Consider the following 16,218-nt stretch of genomic DNA (forward strand, 5'->3'; position numbering starts at 1 on the left):
CAAGAAATGAAGGGGATGCCCATCATGTTGGGAATGGCTGAAAAAGTTGGTAAATAACTGTAATACAAGAAAACAACTGTACTGAAAGAAATGATGAGAAGCTTGATTTCAGAAAAACCTGGAAAGATCTTCATGAACTGATGCAAAATGAAATGAGCAAAATCAGGAGGATATTGTATGTAATAATAATGAGGAATATTATATGAGGTACATTTATGAATGACTTAGCTATTGTTAGCAACATAGTGATGCAAGACAATCCTCAAGGATGCATGATGAAAAATGCCTTCCACCTCTAGAAGAAGAACTAACGGAATCTGAATGCAGACTGAGACATACCATATTTCACTTTATCTCTTTATTTCTCTTTTGCTTGTTAAAAGTCCTCTTTCACCAAATAGCTAATATGGAAAAAATGTTTTTCCCTATTCCACACATAAAACCTATACTAGATTCCTTGACATTTCAGGGAGAGGAGAGGAGATAAAAGGGGAATAAAGAAGGTGAGAATTTGATTTAAACTCCCAAAAAAGGTTTTTTCATGTAATTGAGGTACAAAATTATTTTTAAAAATTAAAATTAAATTAATTAAATTAAAAGTAAAATATATTTTAAAAGAATCCCTCCTCTAAAGTCTCCACATTACTCTCACAAAATATTCAAATAAGCCTAAAATAATTAAATTTTTTTAAAGTGCAAAGTTAAATTAACAACCACATTTCTTTGTAAAGTCAAGAAGCTAAAAAAATTATGAGAACAGCTTCATGTTTGGGGGAACTTCAAAATAAAATTTTATAAAGGTCTTCCATTAGAAAAAATGTAACATAAAAAATAAACAAATTATCTCTATAGATAATCATTACCACTGCTTAGAATAGTTTAGAATATGAATTCAGTGAAAGAGATTTTTCACAAAATATGAACTAAATAGACACATGTTAGATAGACCAGGAATAGGAACCATATTTACTTAAGTCAACAGTGATAGAAATCTGAAGGAAAGATTTTTCAAAGAGAAAATTAATTCCAGAAAACTATAGCTCCTTAGAAGAAGGATATAATATTTCAAACATCAAGGGATAGGGACTATAATAAAATTTTAAATAAACCCTGAGATCAGTAGAGATCAGCAAACTGAAAGAAATCAGAAATAATATCTTCTAATAAATTATAATGATTTCTACTTTACTCAGAATTTACCCAAGAAGAGTTTTCTTAAGAGAAGGGGTTGCGACTTCAAAATGCCAAACTTAGTTAGAAAAGAATAACCATTTATAAGAATAATTTAAAACAATGATAGTTACTTACAGATTTGCTGTCCTCATTACTCGTTGTTGGATCTTTATAACTGGAGCCTGGCAATGCTGGAAAATCTTCGTTGTGTATTGAAAAATCTTGGGATTGCTCACTTGCTGGTTTTGTTACCATTCCAACTAGGTAGTGAAAACACAGAATTACAGCTATTTAAAAAAAAATCCTTATAAACAACATCTTGCTATATACTATTAAAATTTAACGTTCCTCTATGCTAAAGAAATAGATTATAGATGCATATTCAAAAATATTTGTGCTTTTAAAACAAGGTATGGATATGTATTTCTTTATAAATTGAATAATTAGAATTCTGTTACAAAATGTTTCATTTTAATGTTGGCCTATCCCTTAATATCTTTCTCTATAGAATAATACAAGGGAAGTAGTGGTAGCACTGTAGCACTAGTTCAATGCCATAATACAGATATTTAATATTTATCTGATATCAGTAACAGAAGCAGTAATTTTTTATTTAAAAAGTTTGCTTTCTTTAAAATGTTAACTAGATAATATACACACTAGTTAGCTTTCAAACACAAACGTATAAAGTAATTTTACAAAGAACATGCCAGTATTCTACTTGAAAATGACTTACAGGGTGGAAAAATGCAATCAATTATATAATAACTCCATATTATTTCAGATTTCCTTTGGACTCCATGTTCTAGATGTATAACATGCAAGAACTGGGAAATAATCCTCCCACTATACTTGGCATTGGTCAGGCCCTTAATAGTACAGGGTCCAGTTTGGGGCTCCACAATTCAAGTACGATATGGAGAAACTGGAGATGGTCCAAGGAGAACAACGGAAATGATTAAAGGGATGAAAAATTGGACCTATGAGGAAAGGTTAAAGACATTAGAGTCTGAATTAAAATTTAGATAGCTAGGTACTCAACTGCCTGGGCAAATCAATTTTCCTTACTTATGGAATACTGTTTTGTATACTTCCTATTATGAAAAAGACACTTCTCTGTTTCATGATCTGGAGGCCCTAGAAATCCTTGGTTAGAAAGCTAAGAAAGGATTTTGCTAGCCTATCCTTTAAAGTAAGTTGTCACCATGTGTGATCTCCATTAGAATTTTTCCAAAGGTATAAATTTTCCAAGTGTACTAAAGAACTCACATCACCCATGTGTACAGTTATCTCCTGCCTACCATTTTTATGCAGAGTCTATAATACATTATTGGTTTGTTTCAATTTGAATTCTTCAGGATTGTCATTACGTAAAGCTTCTCTGCCCTCATGCTTTTCACCAAGATATGAGCAGAGGGTTACAGGACTCCTGGACTCTACCTAGGTTACAGCGGTAGCTACCACCAATTCAATCCAAAAACATTCAGTGCACATGCAGCGCACTGCTAGCTGTATGCCCTTCAGCAAGTCATTTTAACCTCTTCTGGACATCTCTTTTCTTGTCTGGGGAAAGAGATGATTAGATTGATTAGATTTGATGTTTTCTAAGGTCTATTCCAGCTCTAAGACCCTATATGTTTCTAATCTAGACAGTCTGCAAATAGCTTCCTGCACTATGAGAATGATTTTCAGACATTCCATTCTTCATTTGATAGAGTCAAAGCTCATGCAGAAGAGTCCATCTCCTTTTCCCCTTCCTTTCTGTCCATCTCTTCTTTTGTCAACTCCACCACCAAGAGCCCCTCCCATTAAGAAGCTCAAGCATGACCTCCACAAAGCCTTTCCTAGTCTTCCCCCGCATCCCCCTCCCGCACACCCTCAGTTCTGAGTGCTTCCCCTCCCAAACCATCTTGTATTAAATTTACTAACTGGATTATATATATACAACAAACAGATACTTCTTGCTTCCCTCATCAGGAGCACCTTTCAAGAAGGAATGATTTTGTTGTTGTTGTTATTTGTATCCCTGGCACCTATCAACCTGCCTGGCCATTAACCTATAAATGGTTATTGATTAATATCGCATGTCTTCTCTGGTAAAATACTCCAACTATATGTGTAGGACAGAGGAAAGAGAAGACAGAATCAGACAGTTAAAGCAACTGAGGATGAAAGAAAACTGTTTATATAGTTCACGGGGGAATTCCTGATGGGTGTCTACACCTCGCTGACTATAAATCTTCACATGTATGTCCCATCCCGTCCCCAGCCCATTCCAGGTATCAAAATTTTGAAGTTAAGATACTTAATGAGGCATCTTTAAAAAATGGTTTTAGTATACCAACTTTCTACATTGATTATTTTTATCACCTAAAATACACTCACTTTAAAATATCTTTTAATTTGCCAGTTCAACATTTTCCACCCCCACCTTGGCTTACCATAAGGAGCTCTTCCAGCTAAGGGGTTTATTAATGGAGTTGGGTTACCACTTCCTTCCCTTCTGTTTCGATCTGCTAGTGCTGGAAAATCTGAAAGGTCCAGTCCTGTCACATTTTCACTTCCATCTAAACAATAACAAAATATATAAGTAGTAGATCTTTGCACTCCTGTGCAAAATTTCAAGGTTTTAAGTAACTAAATATTAAAAACCCAAGTAACAATATAATTTTGCATAGATCACCTAAGCACAAAGTTGGATAGAGAAGAAGTAGTATACTCATAAAATAGGTAGGGTTTGATTTCACATCTTTAATTATTACCAAAATAACACTTCAAAAAAATTACAGTTGGCCAAGACAAAACATTTTGAACTATGACAAACTCCTAAAATCCTAGCATACTAAACATTTAATTAAGAATACCTGGAAAATATAAAAACCACAGTTTTTAGATAATGAAATAATTATGGGAAATTATGAATACTACTATGAATAACTGCTTAAAATATACTCCACCAATTGGTTGCAATTGAAAGTTGTATATGTTGATAAACTACATTCAAGCATAAAACAAACTAATAAAACCTTGATATCAGGGTTTAAGGCTATTATTCACACTATTCAAAATGGACAATTTGTCTGAAAACTGGATCAAGGTAAAAAAGTAGATTATTTTCTACTTTACAGGTAACATTGCAGGCAGAAATTCTCAATAAACTGAATTGACAAAGCTCACTTTTTTGGTTAAGTGACAATACCTTACTTTAAATTTGTAATTATGAGAACTATGGATTTATTTATAATAAACTAAGTGACAAGGTAATAGAAGTATAAGACAAAAAAAGAGTAATGAAGTAGGGGCAATATGCATTCTCTTTATGGGCTTCATCTGTTCTTTACTTCAGAACTTTGAAGATCCATGACTTTGTGGGTATGTGTACTTGTTTTATCAAAATGAATCACAACTCTGCTACAGATATCATTTCAGATAATTACCATGAATGAAAACTTGACCACCTTAACATCACCCTAGACAAAAAAGTCTCTCACAGGTTAAAGAAATATTTTTTACTACCAATAACCTTCTTACTTTTTTTTTTTCCAAGCCTGTAACTGATTTGGTTTGTTTAGGGAACTCTTCTTGTAGAAATTCTCTACAATGTTGTAAATCACCAACTCGTCCATAGTTCCAAGGTCAGCCCTCTATTCACTATACCTTGATGCCTCTCCTTAAAAAGCTTAACTTAAATAATTTAAAAAAAGAAGTAACAGAGGTACATAGGACCAAAGTAAGCCATATCTCTTTTTATCAGCTAACAGTTGAAACAATAGTATCATCTTAGTTATACAAATTAAATATCATTCTTAGCAAAAAATGTACCATCTAACTCAGTTCCAATTAATGTTTAAAAGTTACTCCAAAAGTTTACAGCATGGTACATTATGTCATGGAATTATAGTATATAAATTATAGAAACTGCTACATACAAATTAATTTCAAGGCCTCATACTTAAATTTTTTTTATTTTTCATTTTACCGTTCTCTTCTTAAAAAAAAAAAAATTCTAAATGTGTTTTCCAAAAGTTTTAGAGTTCTATAAAAACAGAACTCGCCTCTTTCTGATTGGTCTGCATCTAAGTCTACATCACCCACCTCTTACATTTTTCCTATTTCAACCTCAACTCATATTTTCTCTTTTCTTTTCTTTTTTTGTTCTTATACATCCAGTTATGGATCAACTCAAGTCTGAGGTTCTTGCCTTTGTCTTCCGTTGCAGGTAAACTGGAGTCAGTGTATCCCACTACTAAAGGATTTGGTTAACATCGGACAACAATTTTCAATGTAATCCAGGATTGTTTTTCTTTAAATAATTGGGAAAGTCAGCTCATGAAAACTTAAATTTCAAAAATTACATACATTATCAAGTGTCCATGTTTTTCAAACTTCCTATAACTCTTTAAAGACTTTTTTCCATAGTCACGGTGGGGAGAGTTGCTCCTGATTACAATGGCTTCTGATATGGAAGAGATCCTTAATTATGCTGATAATATGGATAAAGAAAAAAAGCTTCCCATATACTGCTATGAGGGCTTTCACTTATGTACCACAAAATACTGTTCAAATGTTTGTAAGAAGGTAGCAAAAATAACACATATACAATGTAGCTAAATAGCATCTCTCTACTGCTACTAAATAATAAGTAGGTAACAAAACATTGATGTTATATCCATTTATAATGTCAAAAATATTGTGTATCGAGGTGAACAACCCAGAAGATTTCATTCTTCGATAATGGACAGTATTTTTTCTCCTGCATTATTTACTGCTTAGGAAAGAAGCTTACCTGTTCCATTAAAAATGTTACTTGATAGAGAGTTATTCATTCCAAATGCCTGATTCCTGTTCATTCCAAATCCAGACATACTGGGTACACAGAAAACAGTTTTAGATATAATATAAGAATACTAACTTGCAACTGAGAAAAAAAATCAAGTTCATATTCTGATTCCTTGTTTCAGATTACATCACCTTTGGGAACTGATGTTGATCTCATTTTACTAAATTCATTTTTTCCCCTGCTTTAACTTACCTATTAATTTTTATAACCATTAAGAATGAAGAATAAGGTTTATTTTTCTCAAATATTGTCATGAATAAAATAAACATAAGAAAAGAATTTATACATACCTAGGAAAATAACAGTTGTAACTAATTAGCAGACAGAAAGAGGTCAATCACTACTATGAGTGAGTAAACTAAATCCATAGCTCAGTAGTTTTACTCTAAGACTAATTTATTTATACCAGTTTTTTATGGCTGAGTTTTGCTGCTACCCAAAATTTATCACCAACGAAATGAATGAAAAGGCTTCACAATATATTACTTCATTCATAATAACATTAGTTTCTCAGGCCAAGTCATAAATTCCATGAGAACACAAGCCAAACCTTCAAATGCTTTCTCATCTCCCACCTATGCATATTCATAGTTAACATTCAAACTTTGTGTGTGGAATCTCGTTTTTTAAAGCATTTTAAAAGGTTCAAAGACATTTTCTTAAAAATTACTATAAAACTGAATCAAAAGAAAATTAGGTCACAGGTATGTATCTTCAATACTTCAAGAATCTGGAGTTTTAAAAGTGTCGATCCTATCTCTACCTACTTAGTCCTCTGAAACCTAGAGAAAGCTTTAAAGGACTAGCCATGGTTTCCAAAATTGAAAACCCTCTGACTGACTACCTTTTGATGGTGTGGTGTGACTCTTTAAATTTAGCTAGGGTAATCTTAATTTAGCAGCCATACAGTCTCATCACTGGATCTGGGTTAGTAGAACTAGTCAAAGCTTACACTCCAATAACAGAGCTTTCAAGAAAGATGAGGCATCAAAAAGGAGACCCTTAGATTACAAAGAACTAAGAACTAAAATTTTTTTAAAATGCAAATTATATTTTGACAATGTATTTCTTAAGACTATTTAGTATTTAGGTTCACTGTGATGATATAACCTACTGGTTTTCTAGCCAGTACTGGAAAAATACTCTCATCTGATTATAATGTAGAATGACTACAGGCTTCCTTTTAACCTCTACTTGTGAGATTAAAGGAACTAAGAATGTGTACAAAAACATGTAGCTAGACCATTATACACCAGAAGGAAGAAAGCCAATGATAGATTTTGTCAGACAGAGTTCAGATTGAAAACAGGGCATATTCAAACACATAAAGCTGTTTCATAGTTCAGTAAAGGATAATAAATTCTTTGTTTTTATAGGAGTTACTTAAAACAACACTTCAACATAAGTTGTTTACACAAAGGGCCAAAACATACAAATATACATAATATATTTTATGACAAATAATAAGTGACATGGAATGTACTCCTGGAGATAATTCAGACTGGTTCTGGGGCCAGTTGTCAAAATTTCAGTCTGAACATACCTATCTCAGAAATGGGCAAACACTGACAGCTAGGTAGCACAGTAGATAAGAGTCCTAGACCTGTGCTCAAATCTGGCCTCAGATACTGTATCTGTATCTGTATCTGTACATACTGTACTAGCTGTATGACCCTGGGCAAGTCATTTAACCTCCACTGCCTAGCCCTTGCTGCTCTTTTGCCTTAGAACCAATACACAGTATTAATTCTGAGATGGAAGATGAGGGTTTTAAAAAAAACCTCTACAAATCATAGCTGGATTTGTTTTCTAAATTTAAGAGATGAAGAGAATATTAATAATGGATATTAAAATTAAAATATATCACATGAATTTTTTCCAGAGCAGGCCATTAAATATTTACCGCATACCCTGAGACTGATAGCTGGCAATTCTGTAGCACTTTTAGTTTTGCTGAGTACTTTACTGAGTACTGAGTATCTCATTTGTTCTCCACAACAGCCTTGGAAGGTAAGTGCAATTACTATCCCAAATTTCTCTGATGAGGAATCTGAGAGGCAGAGAGGTTAAGTGCCTTACTGAGGACTGCAGAGCTAGTGAACATCTAAAGCAGGATCTGGACTCCCACATCCAGCACTCTAACCACTGTGCTGCCTACCTTCTCTACATAAAAATAAATACAAATTTGAAAGCAAAGAATAAAGAGGGCTAAGAGCTTAGATGAAATACTACAGATAAGAAAGCAAAGAGCGATTGTATAATATAACTACAAATATAAATAATAGGAGCTTGTGGAATAAAGAGAAAACAGGAACTGTGCTAACTACCTGGAAATATTTACAGGATTTCCTTGGTACAAACACAAAAGAGAAGGTGGAATAAGTATGATAATCAGCTTCAAGCTCTGCTGAAATCCTTTCCTCACCCCAGAGTTCCCCATACTTTATTTTATAAACATTAATTAGTCAATGAATACTTAATAATAAAATACCATTGTTCCAAGAGAGCCTCATTTTGTAGCCTGGCCATAACTAAATTATCCAAACTGGAAAATCATTTGAACCTGGGTAAATAGTTTTATTGCTCCCTTTGGAGATTAGGAAAATGAAAGTCCCACTAGAGTCACATATTTTTCATCTCCAAAACCACATTTTAGTCGACTGCAATAAACCTAACCTTAAAAACCCTTTCATTTCCATTAAGTTGATAGTTTCCCAAAGCAGAATAGTGAATATAAGTAGCCAATGAAATGAATATAGGTACCTTGTCATTTCATACATTATAGACATTGTAAAGTATAGAAAGCCACTTTCACATTATGTCAACTTGAGCTAGATATGCATTACCCCACTTTCCCGAAGAAAAGAACCCCTGAAGAAGTTAATGACTTGTCTAATGTGACAAAGCAAGGCAGTAGTAAACTTAAAACCCTCATCTTCTGACTCAAAATCCAGCTTTCCTAAAGCCGGTCACTTAAGAGGCCCAGAGAGGAGGTTTGAAAAATCACCGATTCTCTTAGATGACATGCTGGATTAAATAGAAAGTGTACAACTTGGGATAACACAGGTTTTGTTAAAGGAAAAACTTACCAGCCAAGTTTACCTGGTGAAAACCAGCAACAGCCATGATCCTAACTTGGGAGGATATAGGTTGGTAACTGTGCCAACTTTTGGAACCAGATCTGTGACTGTGTAACATGGGGCTCTTCTACCAGGACAGAATGGTACCTGCTATGCACAATGGCATCCTGGAGAGTTGACCAGGGCACTGAGAGCTCAATTTACTTATCCAGGGACAAACAGTCAGTTAGTTGGCTTACATCAGAGGCAGGCAGGGCATAAACCCATGTCTTCCTGACTCACTATCCACTCTGCTATGGTACTTCTCACTGGAGCTTTCTTTGCATAACAGGCTTTTATTGTTCAATATTAAATCAGGGGAAAAAATGTTTACTGAAATGGTATGGGGAACTGTAAAAGAGAAAGTATATAGCACAGTGAATCAAAAGGAAGTCTTGGGTCAGCAGAGCTTGAGTTCAATGTGATGCTCCAAGAGGGCTCTTTAATAATTTAAGTTTCAGAGCAGCTGCAAGATTGAGTCAGTAGAGGGATCACCTCACTGGGGTGAATGAAGTTGCAGACCCAATTCAAAAATCAGGTAGAACATTTAAACATATCACCTAAAAACTAGTAAGCCACTGAAATGGTTCCTTCCATTCCTGATATTATACAAGGCAATAACTGCTCTCCCAATCAGGACACTTGGATGCACTGGTCCAACCTGACATGAGTCTTTAATATTCAATCTTTTTTATGGTTATCACATATCATTCCTGTCAAATCTCAACTCTAGATTACTGCCATCATCTGCCTCTTTCCTTCCTACAAAGGTGATATTGCATGGACCTGGAGAAAAATCACAAAACTGTGCTAGGTACACTAAAAACTTATGCCACCTAATCTCAACCAGGGCCTTACTATATTAGGCCAGTAATCCTCCTTAATTGATTTCCCACTCACATCACTTCTCACTAACTTCAATCTCTGATGATGAGATGGTCCTTCTGCTTATTATTATGCTCTATATGTACCATTGATCCCATTCCTTTCCATATTTTCCAGGAGATTAGATTGCCATCACCTCCATTGTCTCTAAAATCTTTAATCTCTCCTAATCTCTCAGAGCCAAATCCTCTGCCTGGCTACAAACATGCCCAACCCATCACGATCCTTAAAAAACAAAACCAAAAAACCTTCACTAAATTCTGACAAGCCTGTCAGCAACTGACCTACATCTCTCCTCCTTGAGGGAGCCATCTACAGTAGGGGCTTTCACTTTCTTCTCACCTGCTCTCTCTAAAATTAACAACGATCTCTTAAATGATTAATCTAATACACTTTCCTAAGTTCTTCTTAACCACACTGTAGATCACTGGCCACCTTTTTTTGGATATGCTCTCCAATTTGGAAACCCAAAATGTGGTTCTATTGTGTTCTGTTATGGTTCTGTTCTGTATCGGCCCTCTTGTCTGACTCACAAGCCAGACGTGACTGTATTTATATCCATGTCACATTCATTAACTCTGAATATCCCTCAAAGTTCTAGTCTTAGGCCTTCTTTTCTTTCTATATTCTCTCATATGATGATCTCATTAACTCTCATGAGTTCTATTATCATGTTTAGGCAAATGACTGTCAGATCTATATGCTGACCTTGTTTCTGTCCTGACCTCTAGTTTAGCAACTGCCTGTAAGACATTTTGACGGTTAGATTTCCTATAGGCATATTTCAAACTCAGTATGTACAAGATAGAATTTATTGTCTTTCCCCTCAAACTCTCTTATCTCCTCAACTTCCCTATTATTATTCAGAAGACCACAAGTCCCACAGTTACCTCAGTGCCATCTCTGAGTGTTCTCTCTTGTTCACCACACATATCCACTCAGTTGTCAACTCCCATAACTTATTTCTTTAGTACTTCACTCACAGATAACAGTTAGTTCAGATTCTTGACTGACATTTGAAATAGCCATCTAATCTGCACTTCTGCCTCACTACCCTACTCAAATCCACCCTCCATTCAAGTGTTTTTCTAAGCAACCTGATCATAACATATTCCTGCTCAATAAACTCTTCTTACTTATAAGTCGAATTATGAGGTTCTTCTGTTTGTGATTTAAAGCCCTTTATTATCTAGTCCCTTCCTACCTTTCTAACCTTCTTACATTTTACTACTTTTCACATACTCTTGACACAATCAGAGATCGGCTCTCCATCCCAACACCACTCTTAGGACACCAAGCTGTAAGACTCAGTTTCAGTAATATTTCTAGAAGGTCTTTCCTGCCTTCACCATCACCCCCACTCCCAGCTGCTAGTATTTTCTCTAAGATTATTTCCTCTCTATTATATATTTATTTAATACATTCTGATTTGTAGCTATTGCTTCCCACACTAGAATGTAAGCTCTGTAAAGGGAGATACTTTTTAAAGTTTATTTTATTTTAAACACCATAGTGCCTAGTGGAGAATACTGAATTAATAATGCTTATAAAAATCTTTATCTGACTATAATTAAGTAAGCCATCTACCCCATCCTCCACCTCCCCACCCAAACAACTGTAAACCTTGAAACTTTCGTCAAAAATAAAATTGGGGGGAAGGGGAAGAAGTCTTTAATCACAAGTATGAGATGATATACCATTATGTGTTCACAGATAAAAGAGCTAAGGACAAAAAGAGTGATGGGCATGAATAGCAATGTTGGCAATAAGCCAAAATAAAAACAGAAAGGCAATTTATGCGCATGCAATATGATCTAATTTACCTTACCTGTTCACAGTAAAAGGTTGTCTAGAGGGTTGCTGCTTTGGCATACATATTATGCTTGGCGAGCTTCTGTTAGGGCTACCTAACCCTGAACTGCTCATGCTATTTGTCCTGCTGGCAATTCCAATGCCCTGACCAACCTGGGAGTGGTTCATCATATTCCTAGGATTCATAGGTAATATACCCCTGAAAAAGAAAATTGTTTATAAAATATGAGGTCTTGAAAACCCCTCATTAAATTTCTACACAAAAATATGTCATATTCTGGCTCCCCAATGTATTTTTAAAAAATAATAACATTCACATTTGCTAAATTCTTCCTTGTTCTTTCTCTGGATACTGGTGGAAGAAGTACAGGCAAATTTTATTAGGAGGGTCAAAAGCAATATAAAATGCCATTACAAATAATGGGAGACAATACTATGATATGAAATAACTAAGAACATGACCCTTCTAAATTAAATTACACATTCTTACTTTCTGTTAATAAATGGCAAACTACAAAATCGAAAGTGACTTGTATTCTTAGTTCTAATCACTCTTTTCTTGTTTAACTTTTTTATGGGAAGGTGACATTTGAGGAGATGAAAGAAAGAAAATTTTCATGAGAATGACTAATGGTTCAAAACAAAATTAAGCAATAAGTTGATAGATACAGGAAGACAGATTTTGCAAATGTTTCACCCTATTAAAATACAAATATTTAAATTAAAATATAAGGACAGTGCATTGATTCCAAGACTTGATAAAAAGCACTGAACCTGAAAAAAAGCATTTCTTTAGAAAAAAATAAGATTATTTATACTACATGTCTACAAGTCTATCATTATAATAATAGATTATCTGTTACAAGATAATTAACATAGATCTACTGCTACCACAATATGTGCAGATACAGATATATGCTTTAAAGAAATATTTGAGACCACCAATAAATACCTGCTTGGAGATGGAGGCGTATGAAGTGACATTGTTGGTACCCCTGTTGTTGGCGTGACGTGGCTTGGTAACTGAGTGCCTTGTGATAAGCTGCGATTTAACTGAGGGGTATTGTTGCTCATTCCCCTCATTGGAAGGCCTAGTGCACCTATTAAAAATTATAGAAAGGAAACATAGCCAATTTTTGAAAGATCCTAAAACAGAGCATTCAGAAATTACAAAATTACAACTTTATAATGACATAAGTTCAACTTCTCTGAATGGTATATATCTCCTATGTCAAAATATTTTTAATCTAAGATTTTAAATATGGAGGTTAGTCATGTATTTTCATTTTGTAACACTTAATCATGAAGCTTTCTGCATCCATGGTTTGACTATACATATATGTATATGCATATGTATAGTCAAACCATGGGCACGTGTGTATAAATATGTTTTATTAAAGCCCATAAACCAATACTTTAAAGTGTTTTATTAAGATCAATGTACAATGTGATCCCTTAAAAACTGTTTCTATCTATTAAGCTCTTTATTGTCAAGTTAAAGCATCAGTTACTATGTAGAGAAAGAAGCTATTAAGTTTATGTTAGTCATTTTAATTATTTTTATTGATTTGTGAGAAATGATAAGGTTTAGAGAAAATATTTCCACTAAGAGAATAAACTCACAAATAAAAAAAGTATGTTACCAGAGGTTAACTAAATAAATCTGTTATAAATATATCATTGGGACTTGTCTACTAAAATTTTTTGCTAAAGATTTCTTTTCATTTCAGATCTCTGATATAGATAACTTTGACAATGTCAGAGAATGAGATATTTTAAATGAGATAATTTTGTAGAAAACTTTAAAGCTGAGTTGCCTTTGACAAAAAATTGTTCTAAAACACATGATAAAATTCCTTGTCAACCTATACAGGAGATACAGAAGAATATTTAAGCTTTCTTCATAGCTCAGAACAGCCATCACGCTTTTATTTTTAGTTTGCATCTTAGTCCATAAAATTAGGCTTTCCAACTCTGAACAGTAGAGCTAAAAGGGACCTCACACATAAGAGAATTCGGACACTTCTTTGTACAGATGAGGAAACTGAAGGTCTGTTACTTCCATGCCTGCTCTTACTAGCACCTGCTCACATAAACATTTTAATTTGAAGCTTCTCATCTGCTATGGATGGGCAGGCAAAGCAAGTCAACAAGAATTTAGAGTAGGAAAGGGCTTTGGAGATTGTCAAATTTTATAAATGACAAAGCTAGCTCATAGCACATGTTAGAGCCAGAACTAACCTCAGTCTCCAAAGATCAAGCACCTACTCTCTTCACTATACCCTAGAAATCATAGTATGCTAATTATGCTGATATGTCTACTGACATCTCTGAATTCATAGAAGACTTGTATTAGAAACATCAAAATGTCCAACTTCTAGAATCTGAAATTATAAATACTTAGGTACTTAAAAGATTTGTGAATTCACCTGTGATTGTATACATGTTGGGGTATTTTTAAATGGCTCAGGAAATTTGTGTAAAGGGTGAAGGATAATAGCATGAATAAAGGAAATAATCCCCAATTCTCTCATCTTAACTTTACTCGTCACCTTTCTTATCCTAAAAAACAAGCAACATTTCAGTGATTCCAGAATCACTACAGTTGTTTTGTTTTTTTTTTTAATGCTATGAAAAGGTGGCAAGAATTATCTGTTAATTAAGATTAATAGGGGCAGCTGGGTAGCTCAATGGATTGAGAGCCAGACCTAGAGACAGGAGGTCCTAGGTTCAAATCCAACCTCAGGCACTTCCCAGCTGTGTGACCCTGGGCAAGTCACTTGACCCCCACTGCCCACCCTTACCACTCTTCCACCAAGGAGCCAATACATAGAAGTTAAGGGTTTAAAAAAAAAAAAAAAAAAGATTAATGGGGCAGTAAGGTGGCACAGTGGATAGAGCTCTAGCCCTGGAGATAGGAGGACCTAGGTTCAAATTTGGCCTCAGACAAAACTCCCTAGCTGTGTGAGCCTGAGCAAGTTACTTATTACAATCCCATCTGCCTAGCCCTTGCCTGGCATCTTAAGAGCTGATACTAGGATGGAAAGGGTTAAAAAAAAAAAAAAAAGGAAAAAGAAAAAGAAAAGAAAGTTAACCTGGTCCTAAGAGGAATAAATGAATTAAGTAAACCACATCAATGCTGTAGTGGCCTTGTGACCCATGTTTTCCAGGCTCTTTTGGAGTCACCAGAACACTGCTCTCCAAGTACCATGAATGTGAAAGTGAGCTAATTTTTTTTTTGTTTTCTGGCATAATGAAGCACCATTTCTCAATTCCACAACAAACTTTTCCAACACAAATGCTTATCTGTTATTCAGGAAGTTTGGAGCTTAAAACTTAGATTGCAGAACTCCTTGATTTCTAAAATGAATGCTTCTAACATGGACTCGGTAACCATAGCTGTCATATGGCAATGATGCTTACCAATGTTTAATTTAGAAATTAAAAAACCATGGGGAAGTCTATCCTGGGTAATGAACTAGAGAGTGCACAGTGCTTGATGGAGACAGGGGCTATGGGATTATCAATGGGGAAACTCACACTGGCTCTCTCTTAATCTAAGACAGCAATAGAGAAGACTGGAGGAAAGAAAAAAGGCCTAAGAGAGCAAAATAAGAAATGAAACCTTCTCCAAGTTCCTATTCCTCTTTACTCCAACATAACCACTCTCTGGGTCATCTCAATTCCTTTTCTTGCTCTCTATAAAGGTTTTTTAACCTTTTGTGTATGAGTCACACAACCCTTGTCAGTCTAGAAAAGTCTATAGACTCCTTCACCATAATAATACCTTTTGTCTTCATTAGTAATTGAAGGAAATACTAAATTATAGATGGTAAAAATAAAGGTGTGGTGTGCTTTTTTTTCCCTGATCTAAATTCAACCTATTTCCCACTATTGCCCTCCAAATCTATCCATGGACACTGTAGACTCTAGTTTAACAACCCCTGCTCTCTACACCATCCAATTCTAAAAATGTAGTTTTAGATGCAGGTGTGCCCCTAAAAGCAGAATCATAAAACGTTATAGATCAAAGGTACCTAAAATAAAGATCATCTAACCCCACTTTCATTTTTATAGAGGAAGAAACTGATACTCAATTTAGTGACTTGCTCATGCTCACAATGAGAGGTGGAACAAGGTTTAAAACTGACATTTTCTAACTTAAAATTCAGCATTCTTTCCACTACCATCATGTATAACACAAATTACAGAGTGGGGAAGGATAAATTTATGACCCCACTTCTCTTAAAGCCCAATTCATATACCACCATCTCCCTGAAGCCTTCTCTAATCTGTAGAATAACCATTTCTTTTCTTCCTTAGACTTGTAAAGAACAATTTGCTTACACCTTTCTCTATGTCAGAGTTTAACTTATTACATATACATGG

General features: G+C 34.7%; 1 protein-coding gene across 2 annotated transcripts in view; it reads right to left on the reverse strand.

Annotated features, from left to right (window-relative positions):
• Window positions 1-16,218, reverse strand: part of CNOT2 (CCR4-NOT transcription complex subunit 2) — a 183,016-nt gene that overhangs the window by 20,631 nt on the left and 146,167 nt on the right. For both annotated transcript variants that reach the window (XM_044678084.1, XM_044678083.1), the window contains 5 exons: window positions 12,782-12,929; window positions 11,846-12,028; window positions 5,960-6,039; window positions 3,615-3,740; window positions 1,309-1,433 (listed from right to left, as the gene is read on the reverse strand). In XM_044678084.1, coding sequence (XP_044534019.1) covers window positions 1,309-1,433; window positions 3,615-3,740; window positions 5,960-6,039; window positions 11,846-12,028; window positions 12,782-12,929 — 662 coding nt within the window. The remainder of the gene's footprint in view (window positions 1-1,308; window positions 1,434-3,614; window positions 3,741-5,959; window positions 6,040-11,845; window positions 12,029-12,781; window positions 12,930-16,218) is intronic.

The sequence above is a fragment of the Gracilinanus agilis genome, chromosome 5 (genome assembly GCF_016433145.1).
Source record: "Gracilinanus agilis isolate LMUSP501 chromosome 5, AgileGrace, whole genome shotgun sequence".
Lineage (NCBI taxonomy): Eukaryota > Metazoa > Chordata > Mammalia > Didelphimorphia > Didelphidae > Gracilinanus > Gracilinanus agilis.